This window comes from Protopterus annectens, chromosome 3.part0 (assembly GCF_019279795.1).
Source record: "Protopterus annectens isolate FY-2018-M chromosome 3.part0, PAN1.0, whole genome shotgun sequence".
Classification (NCBI taxonomy): domain Eukaryota; kingdom Metazoa; phylum Chordata; order Ceratodontiformes; family Protopteridae; genus Protopterus; species Protopterus annectens.
This window is the reverse complement of record NC_056731.1, coordinates 775,868,272-775,891,727: the sequence shown is the minus strand read 5'-3', so window position 1 is coordinate 775,891,727 and position 23,456 is coordinate 775,868,272. Positions and strand designations below refer to the sequence as shown.

General features: G+C 38.1%; 1 protein-coding gene across 2 annotated transcripts in view; it reads left to right on the top strand.

Moving 5' to 3' along the window:
• SDHA (succinate dehydrogenase complex flavoprotein subunit A) overlaps positions 1–19,800 on the top strand; it is an 803,000-nt gene extending 783,200 nt beyond the window's left edge. For both annotated transcript variants that reach the window (XM_044065115.1, XM_044065116.1), the window contains exon 15: positions 19,272–19,800. In XM_044065115.1, coding sequence (XP_043921050.1) covers positions 19,272–19,358 — 87 coding nt within the window. In that variant the 3' untranslated portion in view covers positions 19,359–19,800. The remainder of the gene's footprint in view (positions 1–19,271) is intronic.
• The last annotated feature ends 3,656 nt before the right edge of the window (positions 19,801–23,456 follow it).

The window sequence follows — 23,456 nt, the reverse complement described above, 5'->3', positions numbered from 1 at the left end:
GAGTTAAAAACCCTACCTCATTTTCCACAGGGACAGAGTTTCTATTTGAAGTAATCCTTCTTTTATGCCTAAAGTGGTGTCCAACTTTACACCAAACTATCCATCTCCCTGTTTTCTCTAATGAATCTAAAGATGAGGGAGAAAGGATACTCCATATCTTGGTTGTCCACAGGCAGCTCAGTTACTGTCTTTTTTTTAAATAAATTTTATTAAAATCATTTCTTAAGAATACAATTATTAACAAAAAAACTCACTTTTTGATATTAAAGATAAAAAGACTAAAAACACTGATAAAAAATCAAATAAAAGACAATGAACTATGTACATCAATGTCCACTATGCTACAGGTAGATGAGTTCATTTAAAACAAGTTAAGATCAGATTGACAGTTTTAAGTTATTAATTTTCTAATAATTCAATTATGTTCAACCATTGAGTATACACTACTGTATTTCTAGGAGATCTAGATTTGTCATTGATTCTAACTTGGATACCTCCAAGAGAAGATCTTTAAAATTTTGAAAGGAAGGAATTTGCGATCCAATTCCTAGTAATTTCTTTCCTGGCTATGGACAGCACAGACCAAAGAAGCGAATATTTACTAGATTTAACACATGTTGGGAATGGGGAGTTAAGTAGAACTAATGCTTTAGTAAGGTGAAAATTGTCAGTAAAAATTGCTTGCAAGAAATTAATATCTTCCCAGAATTTTTTCAAATGTAAACAATCATAAAAAATGTGTGACCAATCAATATTCTGAACCATACATCTCCAACAGAGAATATTATCCTTATACATCTTACTTATGTTATATGGAGTAATGAAAGATCTTTTTAAAAATCTCCAGGCAAAGATTCTCCATTTAAGTGAAGATGCAGTTCTACCTGCTGATTGAAGAACATTCAATTTATCCTTATCTGAAGGGATATTATTATTAATATTAGAGAAGTATTTCCAATAATTATCAGGAAATATATAAAGATCAGATTTGATAATTTTATATATAATTGAAAGGCTAATTTTAATTGTTATTTTGTTGAGTAATAGCAATGAAATATTGAATAAGTTTGGGAATTAAATTTTTAACTAAAGACGGTATTATATCATGTCTATTTTTAATATAACTTCTGGCGTCTTGTAAGTCAAGTCATAATAATTAATCTAGATCATTCTCCATCAGTAAAATATCAATAGATTGCAAGTCACTATTCTTAAACATTTTATGACAATAAATGAAATTATTTTGTTCAAATATTGACATTTTATGAAAATTTATAGAGAAAATAACCCCTTGCATGTATGCTATGTGAAAAATAAGGAATAACCAAGCATCATATGATTGAGACCCAAGAATGAAATCTTTAAAGGATTTTAAAATAATATTGACATAGTTTGATATAAAGTTTAGGGTAGGGCAAAGAGCAAAATATTCCTTTAACTTCCATATGAATATGTTGTTTACTAGATTTAACTTAAGAAGCTCATTATTATTTAAATTTTGTGATGAAGATAAAATAAAATGTTTCCATTTTGCTGCGTTATTACTATTTATAAAGGTAGCCTTAATAACTGAAGAAATCTGGTATATTTCTAAGTTTGGAAATGCAATACCTCCATTATTCCAGCTATACATATGATATGATATGATACAGATATCCTAGGTTTAATTGGGTGCCAAAGAAATTTTTTAATCATAGTGATAAACTTTCTGATTATTGTATAAGGCAGTGGGATGGAGATAGACTGAACTATATATAAGATTTTTGGAAGAAGTATCATTTTTATAATAGTTTCTCTTCTATGGAGAATTTTATTTTAGACCAAGAATGTCATCTGCAAACAGTTGAATTTTTGAAGATTAAGACTTGTGGTGTGTGAGGGCTGGCAACTTGGCACATGAAAATCAACTGCCAATCATTAGCGGACCGGAGTTCCACTGTGGCGACCCCTAACCGGGAAAAGCCAAAAGACACAACAACAACAAGACTTGTATCGAAACAATTAATATTACTATCTCCTATAATCAGATTCGCCCAAGGTTCCATAACTAAAGTAAATAAAAGAGGGGATGAAGGACAGCCTTGTTTGATCCCTTTAGTTATAAGTATGGACTGAGATATATTAGAACCAATTTTAACATAAGCTTTAGAGCCTGGGTGATAAGATTTATAAAATTATTTGAAAACTTAAGTTCCTGTAAGAGAGTGAAAAGGTAATCCCAATTGACTGTGTTAGAAGCACAGTTTAAATCTAAACTAACTATAGTTAAATTATTTTTTAAGTTTTTAGTTGATTCAGTTAAGGTTATTATTCTTTTAATATCATCAAAAGTTCTATTCATTATGAAGCCTGTTTGGTCTTCTACTAAGTTGAGAAAAATGTTTTTAAGCCTTTTTGCATATATGGTCATAAACATTTTATAATCCGTGTTTAATAACTATATTGGTCTGTATGAATTACGTTTAGTAGGGACTTTGTCAGACTTTAAAATGGGAGAGATAAATGTATATTTCCAGGATGGAGAGATGAAATTATTATTTTGTATTGTGTTAAACACTGAAAGTACCAATATTAGAGCTTCCTTCCGTAAAATGTATATTTCTGGAATAATACCTTCATTACCGGGTGCTTTGTTGTGTTTGAGTGTTTTAATTTGTTCGTGAATAAATTGGACTATCAAGTAGATTGGTTTGTTCTTCTGTTAATTTCTTTTTAATGTTTTTATTAATAAAATCTTGAATATCTTTCTTTAGATATATTAATGCAGTAGTTTGGTTCAGCTTAAGGAAATATTCTCAATTCATTTAATATGTTATGCAAGTCAGATACTATTTTTTCTTATGAGATGAATATATTTCTTTAATATGATTAAATGTATTTAATCTTTTTACATTATTGGCTAAGATATTCAAACATCTGGGATTTATTGAAAAATTTATAAATTAAAAATTTTCAAGATTTATCATAGTTTTATGATTTAAAATTTCAAGATATTTAGGGTTTTTATATCCTCCAATTTGGATTTGTCTAGTTGGTTTTTTGATAAATCAAGATTCAAGGTATCAAGTTTAGATTGTATCTCTTTTAAATCTTTATCCCATAAAAGTATTTTTTTAATACCGGTTAATTATTCTGCCATACAAATACGCCTTCATGGCATCCCAGATGAAAATTTCAGATGTAATATTATTGGCGTTAAATTCCAAAAAATTATGAAATTCCTCTAATGTAAAAGGTGTTAGAATTCTTTAATTTAGTGATATATGCTGGTATCCGTTTTTTCTGAACATTGTAACAAATATAGATATGTATATCAAAGGTTATAGAGTTATGGTCTGAAATGGGACAAAGTAATAACTTTCACATTACTTAGAGAATCAGTTAAAACCATTGAAAATAAAGACTCTATATATTCTTGAGAATGAGTTACGTCTGTGTGAAAAGAAAGTATAACCTAATGATTTTGTGTCTGCATAACTATCAACGTCCTTCAATAAAAATTAATTTGCAAATTCTTTTGGGAGTTTGGCAGAACTGGAAACTTTTCTGTTACCTTTAAAAGAAAAGTCTGAACTATCAAAAATGCAGCTGAAGTCCCCAGCTAATATAATTTTACCTTTAGAGAATTGCATAATATGATCTATATGTTGCTGAGCTGAGCTTTGACCAAAGCCAGGAATCCAGTACATGTTAATTAGAGTGAAGAATACATTATTAAACTCTATTACAATAGAAACTGTCATACCTTTATTATCTTTGTATGAATCTATAATTTTAGGTTGCGGTAATTTGTTATTCCAAAGTATTGCAACACTTCTCTTTTTTTTTTAGAGTGTTAAGAGTTATGGAGTATTGAGAAGGATTTAGATTCCAACTTGGAAACATCACCCTCTAACAAATTTTTTTGCAGAAAGACTAATTGTGATTTATTTAACTGGAGATATTTATTTAAAGATGATCTCTTGTTAGGGTTATTCAAACCATTTATGTTAAGGGAAATGCAATGCAGAAAAGTCATATTGTGTGAGTATTGAAGAGAAGTATATACTGATAGCTTTCTGTAAACTTAGAACTATGAGGTAAAACTAGCAAAATGCTGGAAATAAAGCAATATATACAGTATGAACAAAGATAAGATCTAAAATTGAAATGACATGAATATATAAATAATTTTCTATACTTGTTTTGGTGAACATCAAAAAGAAAACTAATAAGTAGTGACAGTGTCTTATAACATTAAATCCCTCAAAAACCCGCCTGGAGTTATAAACTCTTAATTTGAGTGACATTAATCACCCAAATTGACTAACCTACTAGCAGCAAGTTTCTGTCAAGCTCCACCTAAGTATGAACTAGTTTGTAATTAAAAACATGGCTTGTGGATAATACTGTATATGTTATGCAAGGGAAGAAGTTATCAAATAATCTATGCTTAATTAACATGAAGACGAGATAACTTAAATTGAATTTTAGCAAAAAAATAAAAGAAATAACATGGTGTAAGGTAAAATCTAATATAAAATAGTAGGACTATAAGAATGAGAAATTAAATCCCTCAAAAACCCACCTGGAGTTATAAACTCTTAATTTGAGTGACATTAATCACCCAAATTGACTAACCTACTAGCAGCAAGTTTCTGTCAAGCTCCACTAAGTATGAACTAGTTTGTAATTAAAAACATGGCTTGTGGATAATACTGTATATGTTATGCAAGGGAAGAAGTTATCAAATAATCTATGCTTAATTAACATGAAGACGAAATAACTTAAATTGAATTTTAGCAAAAAAATAAAAGAAATAACATGGTGTAAGGTAAAATCTAATATAAAATAGTAGTACTATAAGAATGAGAAATTACAATGATTGCAATAAAGATTTCTATATTTCTAAAGTTATCAAAAAATGTAAGAGTTAATACATAGTTATATACTGTATTAAGTGGAAATATAATCAGGAATTTAAAATTAAGTTATTTATTTTTAAAATTGTAGAGTTATTACCAAAATAATAAATCTATATTAGATCAACTCACTACAAGAAAACTTAATATTATATAGCAAGTAGTATAACAATGTTGTTTGGAAACGAGTGTAAGTGCATACATGTATATATCCATATTTTATGTTAAATAATTAAATTATTCTGTTATAAACAAGAGATATAGTAAACCAATCATTTATAAGATATGATATGAATTTAACAGAGGATATAGCATATAAAGGCAAACCAAAATCTATTTAACGTAAAAAAAAAATTAATTGACTAAGTCTAGAAAGAGAAAAATAATTACTGTTTTACAAGCTTTTAACCAGATATATATCCTCCTTAAATGTACAGTAGGAAAGAACGAAATCTATTTATTAAGCTTACATAAGTATTAAAATACAGATAAAGTAGCACTATATTAAATGCTAAAAAAAATAATTTGTAGTGCCACTTTATACCTTGTAATAAGACTACAGCAAGTTTGCTTTAAATTAAATAATAATGATTGATGCATGACATAGAGACCTTTCGCTTTTGCTTTCTACTGAGGAGAAAAAGAAAGCCTATCAGCTCAGAAGGAGAATCCCAAACAACAAATTTAAAACATATATAAACAGATTAAACAGAGTTGCCACCCTATCATATGCCCATAGAGGGACATTCTTAGTACAGCTTTCTGATTATGCTAAGTGAAACATATCTATGACCAGTACAAAGGACAGAAGTTTACTTTTATTTGCCTAAAATTTTATTCTTGTAACATTTTAGTTGTTAATTCTGTTTCATATAACACATAAAAGTCTCAGAAACAGAATAACTATTTTATGCATTTTTCTAAACAAAATATAGGCAATAATCTTGTCCCAAAATCTCAGTGCACTTGTCATTCACCCAAAGATTTATAGGACACAACTGCCCAAAAGGAAACTGTCTTTCGCAAAGTGGAACATGTGGCAACCCTATGTATAGTCATTCTGTTAGAGAAAAGATTTGTGTTGCTTCAGAATTACAAGAGTACAACCTCTTGCTACTTACTAATTAAATCAATATATCAAATGCTTTTTATATTGTAATAAAAGGAAGCTTGCATATATCAAAGATTTAATCGCTTATTTAGAAATGTTTGTGCCTTATTTAAACTGCAAGAACTGATTAAAATATGTTGCATAGTTCGAACAAAGCAGGGAAGGATAAAAAGAAACAGTTACTTCCTTTTAACAACAGCTGTCAGGCTGAAGATGACGTCAAACGGCTCATCAGAGAAGCTCAGCTGTGCGTATGGTCTTGTCTTCAGGCTGCAGGAAGCGCGAGCACCCTCCAAATCTTCAGCAGGAAGCAACAGTTATTTAAGGCAACATCTGAAGGTAGCATGAGCCCCGAGAGGTTCACGGGATACTCCAGCAACCCTTAATCTCCTCACTGCGAAAAAGCAACTGAGAGAGGTGAAAAAAGAAAAAAACAAAACAAAAAAAGGGGGGGGGGATGCAACTCACGGAACTACCGTGTTCCAATATTAAATCAAGCCCACAACCACCAACGAACAGGGCTTAAGCAAACAATGGAAGCACCACAATAAAAACACCAAACAAAGCCACCAAGCCCAAACCAACAAAAAAAGACATTATAACCGCAAAGGTATGTCAAAACAGTCACCCAAAACATAATCAAACACAGGCATTCAACAGCCCCACACAGAAACGAGCAATGAATCAAGAAACAGAATTGCAAATGAATGCCAAGAATTATCAGCCAGATAACTTTTTCTAAATACCAAAGACTACTCAAAAAACATATACCAAAGCTAATCACAGGCTGTGAAGAGAGAGGACAAATGAAATATAAATATTAAAACTTTAACATATGTATCAGATTAATGAAATAAGGGAAGGGACTGTCATCAGAACACCTACCATAGAATCCCAGTAATGTGCAGCTACTTAGTATCCGTAGACAAAAACAAATTAAGTAATGCAGTCTATATGCTCAAGGGCATAAGTAAGCAGAGGACAATAAGTGGATATTTTTCTCTTAATATTAATAAACAGAGTATATTTTAAACAAAGCTAAATATATAATATATACTATAAATATGTAAGAAATAACTATAACACAAAGAACTAAAGGTTATTAATAGAGATAAATGATAAAGCAAAAAGCTAAAGGCAATTATGAAAATCTAATAAACTATTCAGTAAGAAACAAAAACACAATATAATAAAGAATACAACACCACTCACCTGTTGAACCGTTTTTATTTTCCCAGACCACTGGGTTACAAGAAAAAAATTCCTATGTAAGGAAAAAGAAATTAAAGACCATGAAGTAACATGGTTATTTTTTAAGTTGTTTCTTGTGGTCAACAGTTTTCCAGGTTCCATTTTCAGCAATTCTTTTGAGACTGGAACTAGCCCACTACATATCTATTTTAGCCAAAATTTTGTTAGATTTAATGTACTAGCTGTATCCATCTCTTCAAAAATCTGAAAGGAAGATTCTCTGCCTTGCAGGGGGAAGCAGGTGAGATTTTTTGTGTTTTTTTTTAAGTTCTTTGAGTAAATATAGAAATTGTTTCCTTTTAGATGTTCATCGTGCATACAGCTGCAGTCCTTACAGATGTGTTCTCCTGCCGTCAGGCGGGTCCTCGGTCGGCCGAATTCCAAAGTCTAGGTCCGGTGTCGGTTGTTGTCGCTTCTTCCCTGACGTCAGTGCGACAGGGGTATAAAGGAACCAGCCGACGCCATTTTCTTCAGTCTTTCTTGCCGCACGGTGCCCAAAGCAGAAGCAGTTCGCAAGTGCCGGTCGGCCAGCTCCTGAGATTACGAAAATTTTGGAAACCGAAGTCTTCTAAAAGCTAAGTACCCCGTTGGGGAACCTTTTCTTGCCTCAGACCGATGTCAGACAAAGTCAATAATTGTATTTCTTGTGGGAAGCAAATACCGCATAAGGATTTCCATTCCCTCTGTATACCTTGTTTAGGCCCAGACCACGAGGTCTCGGCCTGTCGCTTTTGCTACATTCAACAAACGCACTATTAAGCGTCGGGCGGAGTTCGCCCAGCATTATTTTGGAAAAGCATTTAACTATACCATGTCGTCGGATACTCCGACTCCGGTTTTGTCTAAAAAACGCAAAGACAAGGACCGACACTCAAGGTCTGCGACCTCTACCGACACCACGCCAAAGCCGACTGCACGCGGTCCGGTTCTCAGTGAGGCGCCTACACAGCCCCTGCCTACCGACGACCTGTCTTTGACGGCGTCTCCTGTACCCGAGGTCGCAGGCTCCTCTGCCCACACCCCGACTACAGATACCAAAGCCACTCTTGGCGCTGAAACTCAGAATGTGGACAGATCCACTTCCACTCAAGGTGTCTTCAGACCTTCCTCTTCTTTCTCCATCAAGGCTTTCACAAAGGCTAAAGCATCCATGCACTCTAAGAGATCAGCTACTCAGGGCCCATTTCCAGGCCCCATGCCTAAGAAACAGATGCTCAAAATGGCTGAGGATTTAATTACTCTTATCAGAGGATCTCAGCCCCCTCCGGACAAAAGGCCTAGAGAGGAGGTAGATTCCCCCTCCTCTGATCAGGGCTCCATTATTTCAGAGCACTCTGATGATCAGGAACCTTCTTACTCCCCTTTTGAAGATTCTGATGCGGAGGAGTCCATCCCTTTTGTATCCCCCCCTGAGGATTACTCATTTGGGGAAACTTTGCATACGTTAAGGGAACACTTCCACTGGGAAGGCCAGGAATATTCTGATTCCAAGAAAAGGCTCAGGGAATTTCTCTTGCTTCCTCAGCACAGGCCTCTGGCTATACCTCCTGTCTTGGACATACTAGATGATGTTTACTCGGAGGCCTGCCTTAACCCAGACTCTCTACCTCCAGCTCCTGTTAAGCCTGACAGGTACTACAGGGTTCCTGACTCACACCAATTTCTATACAAAAGCCATGCTGCTGACCCAGAAACCATCTCACAGGGCCCCAAAGGAGTTAAGGCCTCCATTGCTAAAAATCCATTGCCTTCCGAGAGAGATTCCAGATCCTTAGAAAGGTGGGGAAAAAAGGTATATACCTCGGCTACCGTATCCATGAGGGCCTTAAACTGTCAGTTTCATATGCTAAAATTTCAACAGTTTTTGTTATCAGAATTGAAAAGTAAAATATCACAGCCTGAACAACCAGACTTAAAAGAGTTGCAGGATTTGATGCATAGTGCAGAACAAGTGGGTAAGCATACCTTACAATGTGGTTTTGATGCTCTAGAGGCCTCATGTAGAGCTGCTGTTACAGGATCAGTCATACGTAGGCATGCGTGGCTCAAGGTACAAGCCCTGCCTGATCATGTCAAAGCTAAATTACTAGATGCCCCTCTTCAAAAGGATGTACTATTTGGTGCTAATGCTGAGGAGGTATTAAGGAAAATGCAGGAAAAGGCTAAATCAATGCAAACAGTGAAAGAATTTCTACAGTTTCAACCACCACGTTTTAGTAGAAATTGGCCTTCAAAGAACTGGTCCTTTCCTGCCACAGACAGACCCCAAAGAGGCAGATACAGGCTTCCGAGGGGCAGAGGGCAAGCCCAAGGATCGTATAGAGGCAGACAATGGCAAGCTCCTACACAGAGGTGGGGAGGACAACTCGCAATCTTTCAGAAAGCAAACCCAATGACTTACCCCTTTGCAGACCAACCAGGTCTCAAATGGTAGCCCCCTTAGGAGGAAAGCTGTCATTATTTTCAAAAAATTGGCATATTGTCACAAAAGACAAATGGATACTGGACATTATAAACAGAGGCTACAGATTTCATTTTCACACCCTTCCAAAAATGAGGCGCATGCCAAACCTGCCACACAATCAAAGGGCAGAGGCACAAATGCAAATTACAAAGCTCATAAACATGAAAGCTTTTTAGGAGGTACCTACGCACGAACAAGGCCAAAGTTTTTATTCCAGGCTATTCCTGGTACCAATGAAGGGAAAAGATTGGAGACCTATCCCATGCTGGGCAAGGGGTCTTGGTTGGTAACATTGGACCTCAAGGAGGCATACCTGCATGTCCCAATCAGACAAAATTGCAGAAGATACCTCAGATTTCTTGCAGGTTCAATTCATTATCAATTCTCAGCATTGCCCTTTGGCTTATCTACTGCGCCCAGAGTATTCACGAAATGCCTGGCATCAGTAATTGCCTTCTGCAGACTTCAAGGGATTCAAATATGTCCTTATTTGGACGACTGCCTGATCCAAGCGGACAGCAAGAGCATACTTCTGAAACATCTGGCTTGTGTAATAATGTTGTTGAGATCTCTGGGATACACAGTCAAAAAAAAGAAATCAAGACTAATACCTTCTCAGAAGATAATTTTCCTGGGTGCCAACTTGGATACAAACACCCAGATGTCCTACCTCACGCCAGAGAAGCAGGGGCAGTTACCTCAATATTTCACAGCACTAGCAAATTGCACCAGGCTTACTGCAAGGAAAATCCTGCAGGCTCTGGGATTCATGGCATCTTGCATCTTACTAATCCCATGTGCAAAGCTGCATATGAGGAAACTTCAATGGTACCTAAAAAACATATTGTCTCAACACAGCCACAGTTTGGAAACAATAATACCACTAATTCCATGTCTGCAAAAGGAATTTCGGTGGTGGGCTCAAGCTTGCCAAACAAACACAGGCCTTCCATTCAGCAAGCCTCAAGGCAAACCAAGTCATCACAACAGACGCCTCAGACTACGCCTGGGGGGCGCACATGGTAGATCGGTGCATTAAGGGCAAATGGTCCCAAAAAGAAAAGCACCTTCATATAAATCAAAAGGAAATGCTAGCAGTAATAAATGCTATTATAGCCTTCAAGGACCTTCTGCAACCAGGACAACTACTGATAAGAACAGACAAACAAGCAGGGGGGGAACTCATTCCTACCCCCTATGCAGACTGACCATGTCACTTTGGAACATGGCCATGGACTTGCAACTCAAACTACAAGCACAGTACTTGCCAGGCAAGGAAAACACGCTGGCAGACAACCTAAGCAGAAATATGACAGATCCACACGAATGGAAGTTGCATCCAAAAGTCTTTACAGAGATAATCCAAGCATGGGGAAGGCCAGACATAGATCTATTTGCCTCCCACAAAAATCACCAATTGACAAAATTTTGCTCAAGGATTTTCCACCCAAAGGCCTGGAGAGTGGACGCTCTCTCTTTTTGCTGGACATCAATGACAGTTTATGCATTCCCACCTCTTCCTCTGCTGCCCAAAGTTCTACTGAAAACCAGAACAGACAGACCAAAAATGATCCTCATTGCTCCGGACTGGCCAAGACAACACTGGTACCCACTCCTGAGGAGCCTGACGCATTCACCACCATGGACACTGCCTCTAATGCCACTTCTCTTGACTCAACACCGCTACAAAACTCTTCACAGCCAGCTAAAGACACTCAATCTAGCTGCATGGAAGATCCCTTAGCATCACAACAAACATTACTCTCCAAGGAGGTTCAGGATGTCATTTCGGAGGCCAGAAGGCCGTCAACTAGAAAAGCTTACTCCGCGAAATGGAAGCGGTTTTGCGCCTGGAATGAGAAAAGGGGTCAGGATCCTGGGAAACTGAATTTACCTCAAATACTACAGTATTTAACCGAGCTGTTAAGCACTGGACTTTCATTCTCCTCCATCAAAATCCATGCCTCAGCCATTTCTGCAGAATACAACACTGACCCACCCTTATTCTCACACCCTCTCTTAAGGCAGTTCCTCAGAGGGACTAAGAATCTAAGACGACCAAGAAAACAGCCAATTACCTGCTTGGGATCTCAATTTCATTCTGGATAAACTGACCTTGCCTCCCTTTGAACCAGCTTCCTCATCAGATTTGCAATACTTGTCCTGGAAAACAGCTTTCCTTCTGGCAATTACCTCAGCTCGTAGAGTTTCAGAACTACAAGCACTCATGGCTGTGCAGCCTTTCATCATCTTCCATCAGGACAGAGTTTCCTTGCGAACCAACCCGTCCTTTATGCCTGAAGTGGTATCCAAGGTAGCTTTGAATCAGGCCATACATCTACCTACCTTCTATCCTAATCCTCAAAACAAAGGGGAGAGACTACTACACTCCCTGGATATCCACAGGCAGCTACGTTATTATCTGGACTGAACAAAGCCTTTCAGAAAATCAGACCAGCTCTTTGTGTCCTATGCTGTAGGAGCTCAAGGAAAGCCAATTTCGAAACAGACAATCTCTAAATGGATAGCTCACTGCATACGCTTTTGCTATTCCTTGCATGGCAAGGCTGTACCTACAGGCATCAGATCTCACTCCACAAGGGCCACTGCCACCTCTGCAGCCTTCCTCAGAGGAGTCCCTACCAAAGATATTTTGGAAGCAGCCACTTGGAGTTCTGTACATACCTTCTCCAAGCACTACCACCTACCATTATACTCCAAAACTAGGGCAGGCTTTGCCACTGCAGTCTTGCAAGGCATCCTGGCTCCTCCTAGTACCACCTAGTCCCTTACCACCCTTTTGTTAGCTTTGGGATTCTACCCATCTGTAAGGACTGCAGCTGTATGCACGATGAACATAGTACAGTTTTCTACCTACCATAAATGTAGATGTTCGATTGCTAATACAGCTGCAGTCCAGGTTACCCACCCTCCTTCCCCTCTTGGGACTATCCTAATGGCTAACACCTCCTCATACAACATGATTGGGGTATTCTTTTATGGTGTATTTGCTTGCACTACTGGTTTTTGATATTATTGCATTACATTATTACTTATACTTATGTTTTGCCTTCCTTCTGGGGGCACCTGACATCTGGGGCAAGAAAAACTGAAGAAAATGGTGTCGGCTGGTTCCTTTATACCCCTGTCGCACTGACGTCGGGGAAGAAGCGACAACAACCGACGCCGGACCTAGACTTTGGAATTCGGCCGACCGAGGACCCGCCTGACGGCAGGAGAACCCATCTGTAAAGACTGCAGCTGTATTAGCACTCGAACATCTACATTTATGGTAGGTACAAAACTGTACTTTATGACAGGTGTAGAATAGTCATTGTCAAAACGGATGGTGTTATGTTTGTATTTAATAGGTGACTTATACTGCGGTGGTGGTGCTGCGGTAGCATTGTCGCCTCACAGTAAGACACTGTCTGGTTCGATTCTCAGCTGGAGCGTCTTCTGCGTGGAGACTTGCGTGAATGGGCGTATCTTCGTTGAAGGTTGTGCTTCAGAGCTGGCAACTCAGTACATAAAACTCTACTGCCAGTCATTAGCGGACTGGAGTTCCGCTGTGGCGACCCCTAACTGGGAAAAGCCGAAAGACACAACAACAACTTAGACCAAGCAGTCTTCAATATTATTTCTTTATCATGGGATGACAAAAATTTGACTGACAGATTTTGTGGAATTAGTTCTGACAGATGTGGATATAGATAAAGACCTGTGAGCTCTTTCTGTTCCAAAAGAAAGTGCTTCAGGAAGCTGTAAAATATCTGGTAGCCATAAGGTTAAAAATTTCTCCAAGTTGTTTTCTTCTAGGTTGTCTGGCAGCCCAAAGATCCTTATGTTATTTCTTCGAGATCTATTCTCAAGATCATCTGTTTTAGTTTGAAGCAGGGTATTTTGCTTCAGAAGGAATTCTAAATTATGTTCATTTTGTTATATTCTGCTGTCCGTGTCATTTAAAGATGTTTCAATACATGTAATTTGTTTCTTCTGCTGCTTAAGGTCTTGATGTAAAGTCTCCATTTGTTGAGAAGTATTTTCTTTAAAAACATCAATCTTCACATCTATTCTGTCAATTTTTGTGGATAATTCCTGAATAGTAGTTAAAAAAATTTTGAAACTCTTTTTTTAATGCTGAGTCCTGGTGAGAGGATTTTGTAAAGCTCATGTTGAATCCAGATCCCAGAAATGTCCCTTTTTTTGACAGGAAAAGTTAAAAAAACTTAAATAATGTAATCCTAACTTAGAAGACTATTAAAAGAAACTAAATATATAAAAAATGTATTTAAGTAAGTTTTAAATAAAAATTCCTGTCTTAAAAGAAATAAGGCAGAGCTGAAAGAAAGTGCTGCTACTCAAGTCCCGTCCTTGGCCATGCCCCCCCTCAGTTACTGTCTTGACAGGATATTTTTCAGATCTACGTATCATTTTTTTTTTTGAAGGTAAGTAGAAGGTACAACCTGTGTCAAAACAGACTTCCAAATGGTTGTCTAAGGCTATTAGCTTTTATTATGCTAATCATAACAAGTCTATTCCAGGCAGGGTTAAGGCCATCTCTGCCCTGGGCCTTGGCTTCATCTGTGGCTTTTTGGAATGGGTTGGATTCTAGAAATATTGTAGAAGCTGCTTCTTGGTCCTTTATACATACTTTTACAAAGCACTCTAAGATTGATTCCTTCTCTTAAGTCCATATCAGGCTTAGGTAGGACCATTCTCCAGAGCTTTCTGGACTCTTCGCCTTCCACCTCCCATATGTAGTTAGTTATGGTAAGCTATCCATATAGCTAGGGCTGCTGCAGCAGTGATCAGTTTGATGAACATAGTACAATTGGGTAAGTCGAAGTTACCATAACAGTAGATGTTCAAATGAGAACTACTGCAGTAGCTGCTCTCTCCCTCCATTCCCCTTGTTTTTTGGTGTGTTTTTTATGCCAGGGTATAGACATTTTTGTTTTGTTCGTAGCATAGCCATTTCAGGGCTCTGCCTCCCTTTTTCTCTTGGCAGGGAAGCTGTGAAGTACTTTGCTGCTAAACTTGTATTTGAGTCCGCTGCTCGACAGTTTGGGCACATGGAAGGTTCCCTGAAGCTTTGGAAGCTGGCCAGCTGTTATATCCCTGGCAGGATATAACCCATATAGCTAAGCTACTGCAGTAGCAATCATTCAAACACCCAGTGTTATTGTAAGTTCAGCTTACACAGCTGTACTAGTCAAACTATTCCAATTAGCTAGCATAAATAAATAGTACACGTTCTATATATTATTTGGTTATAGTAACTAGGCAGTATCTGAAAATGGATCCTAAATCCATTAAAAATAAAATTGTAAAAATGAATAACCTTTAATTTGGGTTATGGCTGAGAAAGATCTGTGGGCTAGCCCGCTTAAAACTAGTTTGATAGTTTTAAGTGGTCACTAAGCTGTTGGTTGAAGTGACCATCAAGAAGCTTAGCCAAGTAACTTAGACAGTTAATTGCCTGAGACTAGACTATTTCCACATATCCCTTGGATTGACTTTGCATTTACCTAGGAACTCTTAGAGTCTAGATTTTAAAAATATCCGGTGTATTGTTGTGTTTGATTTGTAGGGGAGAGCCTGTTCTAGAAAAATGAGATGCTCTGTGTTGAGTACCTGTTATACCATGTAATAGTGTTAATTTGATAGTGGGCAGGTTGTTTTTTTTTTGTGTGGGTATTAATTGTTTCATAAGTTTTCTGGAGGTGTAGAAAACCTTCATGGCAGGGACTTCAGTGGTTTGAAAAGCAGTGGCAGAGATCATCACACAGTTGCTGGTATGAAGCAAAGTACAGTGAGAACGCTTTTAGCCTTTCAAGAGAGCTTAGGGTCCCTAGTTCTGTAATTTTCTTTGTAAAAATTTTTTTGGGTCTTAAAGTTGATCAGGACACTTGCAGTATATATGCCAAATATGGCATAGTATTCATTTGTAGTCTGATGTGAGATATGTAAACTTTATCTATGACTTTGGCATGGAGAGAGGGATGCTCCTAGGGATTAACTATGCCAGGTAGTAGGATTTTTTAGCAACACTCAGATATGGTGGTCAAAAAGAAGCTTGCTGTCAGCAAAGTTATACAGATCTCTACTAACTGTCAGTTCTGGGGGGAGTATTTGAACAATAAAAATAAGTGGTGGTTGAGTTGCCAAAGGTAGTGACATATTTATTAGTGGATTGAGAGTGAGCCCATGATAGCTGTTAGTATGACTAATCTTGTGTTAAAGATGAGTATTAGAAGGCAAATTTACCTTTGCAACCAGTTTGCAGTCACTAGCAAAAGTGGTCTGTTAAAGTCTTTGGCTTTTGCTTCTAAGAAGTAGATACTAAAGAGGAATGGGCTGAGGACCAAGAGATCTGAGACTCCTCTAGTGACATTTTTTCACCCGGCAAAGGTTTCCTCAGCCTTAACTGTACGAGTTATATCCAAGAGACTCCAGCTGTCCATTGGACAACATGCAGTTTGATGTTTAGGTGGATGGATTTGTCAGTGCATGTATGAGGAATTGCATCAGAGACCTTTTCCAGATCTAGATATGTAGTGTAAACATTCTGATCCTTCTCTAGGGCCTCAATAGCCCATTCAAAGAGTTCTGCCAGGTTGAGAAGACATGGTCTACCTTTCACTAAACTAGATTGTGCTGAGTCAGAGGATTGAAGGTCATGTTTGTCAGAAAGCTTAAAAATGCCATGTCAGTCAGTTTTAGAAGAAGGTTGTATTTATGCTGTGTCTTGTTCATGCTTTCTACCAGCTTTTGAATCAAGACATTTGCTTTTCTAGTCTGTATATCATCTTGCTAAATTATTTGTGATTGTTTAAAAGGGAAAGTACTGTGTATCATTAGTTCAGTACTGATATGTTTCATAGCCATGTAGATGGTACTAGTGAGGCTTGAGTCTATAATTACCAGGTCTGTGGTAGGGGCACCCATGTGTAATGGTACAACACTGACCATATTCCAGCCAACAGAGATGTAACCAGTGCAGTAGATCAAGCTGAGTAGACTTAGAAGGAGCTGTGTTAAGCTATGCTTTAATTACTAGATGGCAGCTGAGAATAATGTTGTGACAAGTGGAGCTAGAGTTTTTGGTTTTAGACAGTACAGATGGTATCTGTTTCAGAGTGATTTCTGCCTATTGGTCCAGATCATGGCTGAAAAGGATCTGTTAACCAGTCCATCCACCTGCTTAACAAAGTTAATAAGTAAAGCGGATAACTTGGGGGCAATGAAGGAAGGGGTAGGAATAGTTTGGTGAGATGAAACTAGAGCTGAATTTGTCAGCTAGGATGTTAGCAGTGGCTTCAGAATCTTAATAGCAGATCCAGTTTTATCATCATCTTAGAGTAATTCAGATAATTACTTCTGAAATGTCCAATATTACAATGGTTTGTTAAACCAGTGTGTCAGACCTTGAAATGTCAGGAAGGAGGGTAGGAGGACTGCCCTGTCCATCATCTTTTTAAAAAGAAAACGCCAACACAATTTTCAAAAAAAGCATGTGTGGGTAAGGGGAAGCGTCCTTTCACATGAGCAGAGGAAGAGCCAGCAGCAGCCAAAGGCTGTCACCCTTGTTAAATTAGCAAGCCTGGCTTGATTCCTAACCAGTTTTCTAGTACCATTGAAGTTGTTACGGGGACATATTTCAACACCACACATTAGTATGCATCTTGTTATGGGCAGTTGGATTTTTGCTGCTGAAGCAGGAGTACAATGAAAAAGTGAGCCTGGCTACCATGCATAAGGGTGTTGCTGGTACCATTCCAAAGGCACTTGCACCATTTGGGGCAGAAAGTCATAGTTCCCGTGCTCAAGGTAGTATGGCTCCTTTTTTCTGGTCAGCAATAATGAGGGGAGGGACTTCCATGCCATTGTATCTTAACTTAGCCTCGCCTGGTGTGTTTGGTACAAAAAGCTAACAGTGCTGACAGTCCTGTCATTTCCATTTCTTAAGAAGACCCAGGTTCTGGGCCATACTTTGTTGTAAAGCCTCCGTAGAAGTAAACTGGGGGAGTTGTTAAGCCACCCTATGACCAACCAAACTCTCCAGAAAGAACTTTCCCTAGTAAACTAACACTTGATATACTAAAGCAGAGCTCAAACTAAATGGCAAAAAGTGCACTATTCTTACTTTCGGTAGACTACCCCTCCCCTCATCATACTGTATACAGAACACACCACTACAAAAATGTAGTCTGGGACCCAAGTACGTTGGGTGATAACTCCTTCTCTTTTGACCAGTCTTGGCAAAAAGTACTAGTTGCTGTCGTTTTCCTGTCTTGAGATTGTCAGGAAAGTCTTTTATTTAGCCCATCAAGTTGCCAGAGGAATATTGTCAAAGTGTAAAGAGGTAATTATTCTCATAGGCACAGCATTGATAACGCCAGTTACCGAGTCCACTGTCTCGTTTGTGTGTATCACTAAACATATCAGACAGTTGGAGAGACCCCCAAAGGTGCCTAAACAAAATGATTCTAGGCCTGAAGTCCCTGAGCTACCAAAAAAAAAAAACTGGAAGCTCTGTACCTTTATTCAGCATCTTACAAAATTATATATAACATACATTTATAGATATATGTATGAGAAGATCTCGGTCTCACTTTTACTGCACCATTAAACACTCTTGTCCTGGACATCCTGTTTCTCCACAATTCCAATATCTCCACCTGTACTAGAACTGGGATGGCCTAAATCTTAACCAGCAGATAAATAAAACATGGCGGGGGGACACTGTTATAACCCACTGCCTCTCAAACCTGTCAAAATAATCTTCCCCTGCAGTATTCAGCTGTGTGGCTGTCTTCCTTTAATTGTAAATTAGATGATTGGATGGGTATCCCCAAATTTACTCTTAGATTGACTGGCATTATCCCTCCGGGAGAAATGAGGTATAAACTTAGGGAAGGTACTGGCAAGCTGTGAATAGTCATTAGAGACTGTGACCTTGGAATGCATATGAATCTAAACAGTGGTGCAGAAGTTATTAAATTAAGACCATTTTATAGAGGTCCAGCTTACTGGCAAACTCACTGTGAGCCAGCTCATTGTTTTATCTGAGCTCATCAGTCTCTTAAGTCAGCTCATCAAAGAGACCAACTTTTGGACTTGTGTACATTTTGGTAAAATGTGGAAAATGTCTTTTAAAGTGTTTTTGCAGACAGGAAGTGTTGGGACTCCTTCATACTGCATACTTCTAGCAGCTTCAAAACTATATAGTAACAGAGGAGTCCCAGCTGTATATACAGAACTGTTTATTGTGCTCTACAGTTTCACTGCTGGACATTCAATAAACAGGGCGCAGTCTGAGAAGAAAGTCAACTAATCAAGCTCTTTACTAATTGGCTAACAGGTAGAGGTACTGCGTCATTTATAGTTGTGCATGCACAAGTCTGGTTTATAGTTTTGTATGTGCTTACATAATCAATATTAATTGCTATGTCAACACTTGGTAATCTTAAGGCTATTGCTTTTCTTTGAAATCAAGTTCAGCCATGATTTTATTTTCATTTGTATGGTCTAATTGCAGGTTACTTTGGACTACAGACCAGTGATTGACAAAACTCTCAGTGACGAAGAATGTGCTTCTGTCCCTCCAGCTATTCGCTCCTATTAAGTTACTTGAAATGTTATCCTGCAGAAAACATTTAAAACCGCTAATCTGTCTTCATTAAAAATTACACACACTGAATAGTCATGTTTCAGTAATAATTTCTGCAAAACCATCTTGCTGAGAAGCAGCCTGCACTATAATTGTGTACCAGCCTGAGGAAAAAGTACTATTTGCTATCCTTTTTCTGCTATATTTATATTGTAAATTGATATGTGTAATGTTTGACCTAACTGTAAAAAGCTAAAAACTCTATAAAAGCATCCATGCTTCGTACAAATGTTAAACAAGAATTGCTACATGTGGCAGTACAGGTATTGTAAAAAAAAAAAAAAAAAAAAAAAGGAAAAAATAGAATATAATCTCATGTTTCTGCAACATTTTGCAACAAGAGGATTTAGTGTAACTATTTTCAGAAAAATATAAACAAAAGAGTTTTGTCAAAATATTCGTGTTTGTAATTATTGAATATGCAGTAGTCGAAAATGACATACATTGTGCTGAATTATGTAGGATTAATGACCGTACACACTGAGTGCATGTTGGAGTCATATTTGCTGACCACAAGTTGTCTTGACACTTAATGAATTTTTGCTTTGCAATGAATCACCCAATTTGACAAATGGTCTTTCAAACATATGATTATACTGTGCATGTATTTGTATTTCAGGTTTCAGGTGGATTGTTTTTTTTCCTCAGCACTAGTAATTTAATCAGCTGGATTTCTGTTATTGAAGACACTGTAAATGTAGCTGTTACCTCAAATCAAACTGCTGTGTAAGTTCCTGTCACTTAGGGTAGTATATTCTTTACAAGTTAAAATTATACATACACACACACACACACACACATATACACACATGTATGTATATTCATTGCCTGTTTGTGGGTGCCTCTTCTGTTGCATATCAGTGTTTCCATGCCTGGGTCAATGGACATCTTTACTGCGGATATGTAGATGTCCATCTTTGGAGATCACTGTTACAGTAGAAATACTTGCCTTGTTAATGGCCAAAAATAAATGTCTGCAATCCAGTCTGACTTTCAGATATTTGATGAGTGTCTCCAGGAAGCTGTTTTCCCTCTCAATAGGAGAGTAGCAGGTGTCCTTCAGTTCGAGCATTGTGCTACTTTTAGAAAACAAAATCTTAGAGAGTAAAAGCAGAAGCCTAAGGGGTAATCCTACATTAGAAAAAGCTTGAGGCTTGTATTCAGGTGTGCTAAACTTGTAGGGGAGCCTTCAACAATGTCCTACTGTTAGAAGACCGATAAAAATGGAATGGCAGTTAACCCCTTAACTGCAAAGCACTTTCTGGTGACAATTTTTGTTATTTGTATTTAAAAGCCTCTATCAAAATTTTTTTGTATTTGCTGATTGGGTAAACTAATTTCTCTTATGTGACTTGCTCAAAGACGCACAGTAGGCAAACGGAGGTAGAAGGAAGTGAACCCTGTGCCATTAGCTAAAGGAAGTAGCTCATTAACAGCTCACTGTTTTCTACCTGGTTCAACATTTATTCAAGAAAAATTTCAGGGAATGTTAAATGTGATAATTATGTATAAAACACCTTTGAACTGGTCTCCTACCTTAAAGATGAAAGGAGCAGCTGCATCTTGAATTTTAATGAAAGAAAGTAAACTTTTTAATGTAGCTGTTCTTTTCTTTGTACATGTTGAAACAATCAATTTTATACAGAAACACACTGTTTTTAGGTCTAAAATCACTTCAGCACACTGTGTGTGTGTGTGTGTGTGTGTGTGTGTTTCAACATCTTTTTGGTTGACACGCTTTGGTCGACAGGTGTGTGAGATAAACAATCCTTGGATAGGGGAATATGCCCTTTCCCAAGGATTGTGCTAAGTACAAGTTTGGAGCGGGCTTGCCCCTGCAGGTAAAAATATATATATATATTTTGCATGCTGTGAGCCTAATCCTGTGAGTATCTGTAGTAGTAACCTGTTAATGTTTTTTTGTCGACGTTAATGCGTCTTTGTTTAGATGTCAATACTTAAGTCATTCAGTTTAATGTACTATACCCACACGTGCATATAATTTGTTTTGATAGCTTTTGATTTATTTTAATTTCAACAAAACTGAAACTCAATTTCTAAAGGCCATTCCAGACTGAATTCCATCCTAACGTGAAATGACAATATCTGTTTATTGCTTCTAGATGTCCTTATGAAATTTTCAGAACAAGATTCTTTGAAAATTGAGATTTCATTAGAAAGCTTTCATTTTGTTTTCCATAGCCAGATACCTTTTAAGGAAAATAGACATCAGAGTTTTAAACAGTGGTAAGCCTGTCAGAGCATGTAAAATGTCTACATTTTGTTTTAACATATACAAATGACAGAAAATACTTTTTCCTACAAAAGAACATTATTTTTGGTTTGTATTTCATAAGAATGTAACAGTAATATAATTATACAATGCTGTTTGTCAGCTTGAAAAAATATAAAATGTATGTTTTTGTGAAAAAGATGGCAAAAACAGAGCATCCAAATTGGGGGGGGAGGGTCACAATTCAAGCATACACAAACAGCTTTCTGAGAGGATATTCGCTACAGCACCCAAAATGAAAACTAAGTATAATGCAAAATGTTAGATTCAGCAGTAAAGGCATATGAACTCAACCCACTTGACCCATCTTTGAAAATACTTCTATATCTGTCCCGTCTGCAGATTTCAATGCAAATCTTCTGGAGAGGCACAGCAGAAACCACACCAGAATTAGAGTAAAATGTCAAAAAGAATTCTTCAGAAGCAACTCATCACCACAAAAAGCATCTTTATGTACATCATATCTGAAGTTGTTGTTTCCATTTGCCTTCAACCAGTGGGGCACTGATCTGGGGCTGCCGTATTTCTCCAGCATCAGACCCGAGCTCCAAGCTCCTCCCCTACCCATAATGCCCCTGTCTCCTTTTTTCCCTCAGATCTTGTTTGCCACGCTCAATGCAAGCATTGTGATCCACTGCTCCAGGCTTCGTTTGGGTGAGTCTAAAATAAAAAATTCCCTGTTCTCATCTTTCAGTCTCAAATTCCCTGTCTATCTTTACCTACACCTACCTTTTGCGTTTAGGCATCAATTTATTTAAAAAAAAAAAATAAAAAAACTCTCTTCTTACTCTCACTCTGTATCTCTTAGTGTGTGTGTTTTCTGTTTGGGATTTTACTCTGCTGCTGATTGTCAGAGACAACCAAACTGGGTTTCTGCAAGTGCACAGTGTGTGGCTATAAGCTTTCCCCAGCGGATGGCCACACTCTATGCGTTGCTTGCTTAGAGGTCCCTCATATTGATTCCTCCTGTTGATCTGCATGGGGTTCAATCCACATGCATTGATCAACAGGAGGAATAAACTTATATTCAAGGGCCTTCTCCCTCCACCTACTAAGGAGGCCCAGGCTACCCCTTCTACATCTGTCTCCGCCCTGGCCTCTAGGACTCAACCTTCTGCTAAGAGGACCAGGGATGGAGAGAAGTGTAAGCACCATGACATGCCGAGGAAGCGGTCCACAGACCGCTCTCCTTCAGCTGAGCCACCAGCTAAGTCCTGATTGACTCCTAGCATTGGTTCTCCATGACTCCATTCTCCTTGTTTCTCCCCGGAGGTGCCTCGGAGCCTTTCCTCAGTATCTGCTTCACCTCATCGCCTCTCTAGGCCAGTGTCTGTGGCCTCCTCCAGATCCACCCACAGCCTTTCCAAAGCCTAGGTGAACAGGATGATCAGGATGATGCGGAGGTTCATCCGCACTTGGATACAAATGGGAATCTTGCCTGCCCCCCCTCTCCCTCTGGAGCGGGGGTCATGCGGTCCACCTTTACTTTATCTCGATCATTCCTTCTCCGATCCAACCCCCGGTTTCGGAGTCCTCAGATCTGAGGACCCTCAGTGTCAAGGGGTCGGTGCCAACGGTACCTCAGTGCCGACCATTGCCTTGACTGGCCTCGGTGCTGGATGATCTCATCCTTTGAATCCGTCCTGGCTCCCTCTGTTTCTGGTCCAGATTCTGCCATGCTGCCACCTCAGGGACAGCCTGCTGCCTCTCTGCCAGATGGAACTCCCACACAGGAACAGCTGGGCATTCTCGAGTCCTCC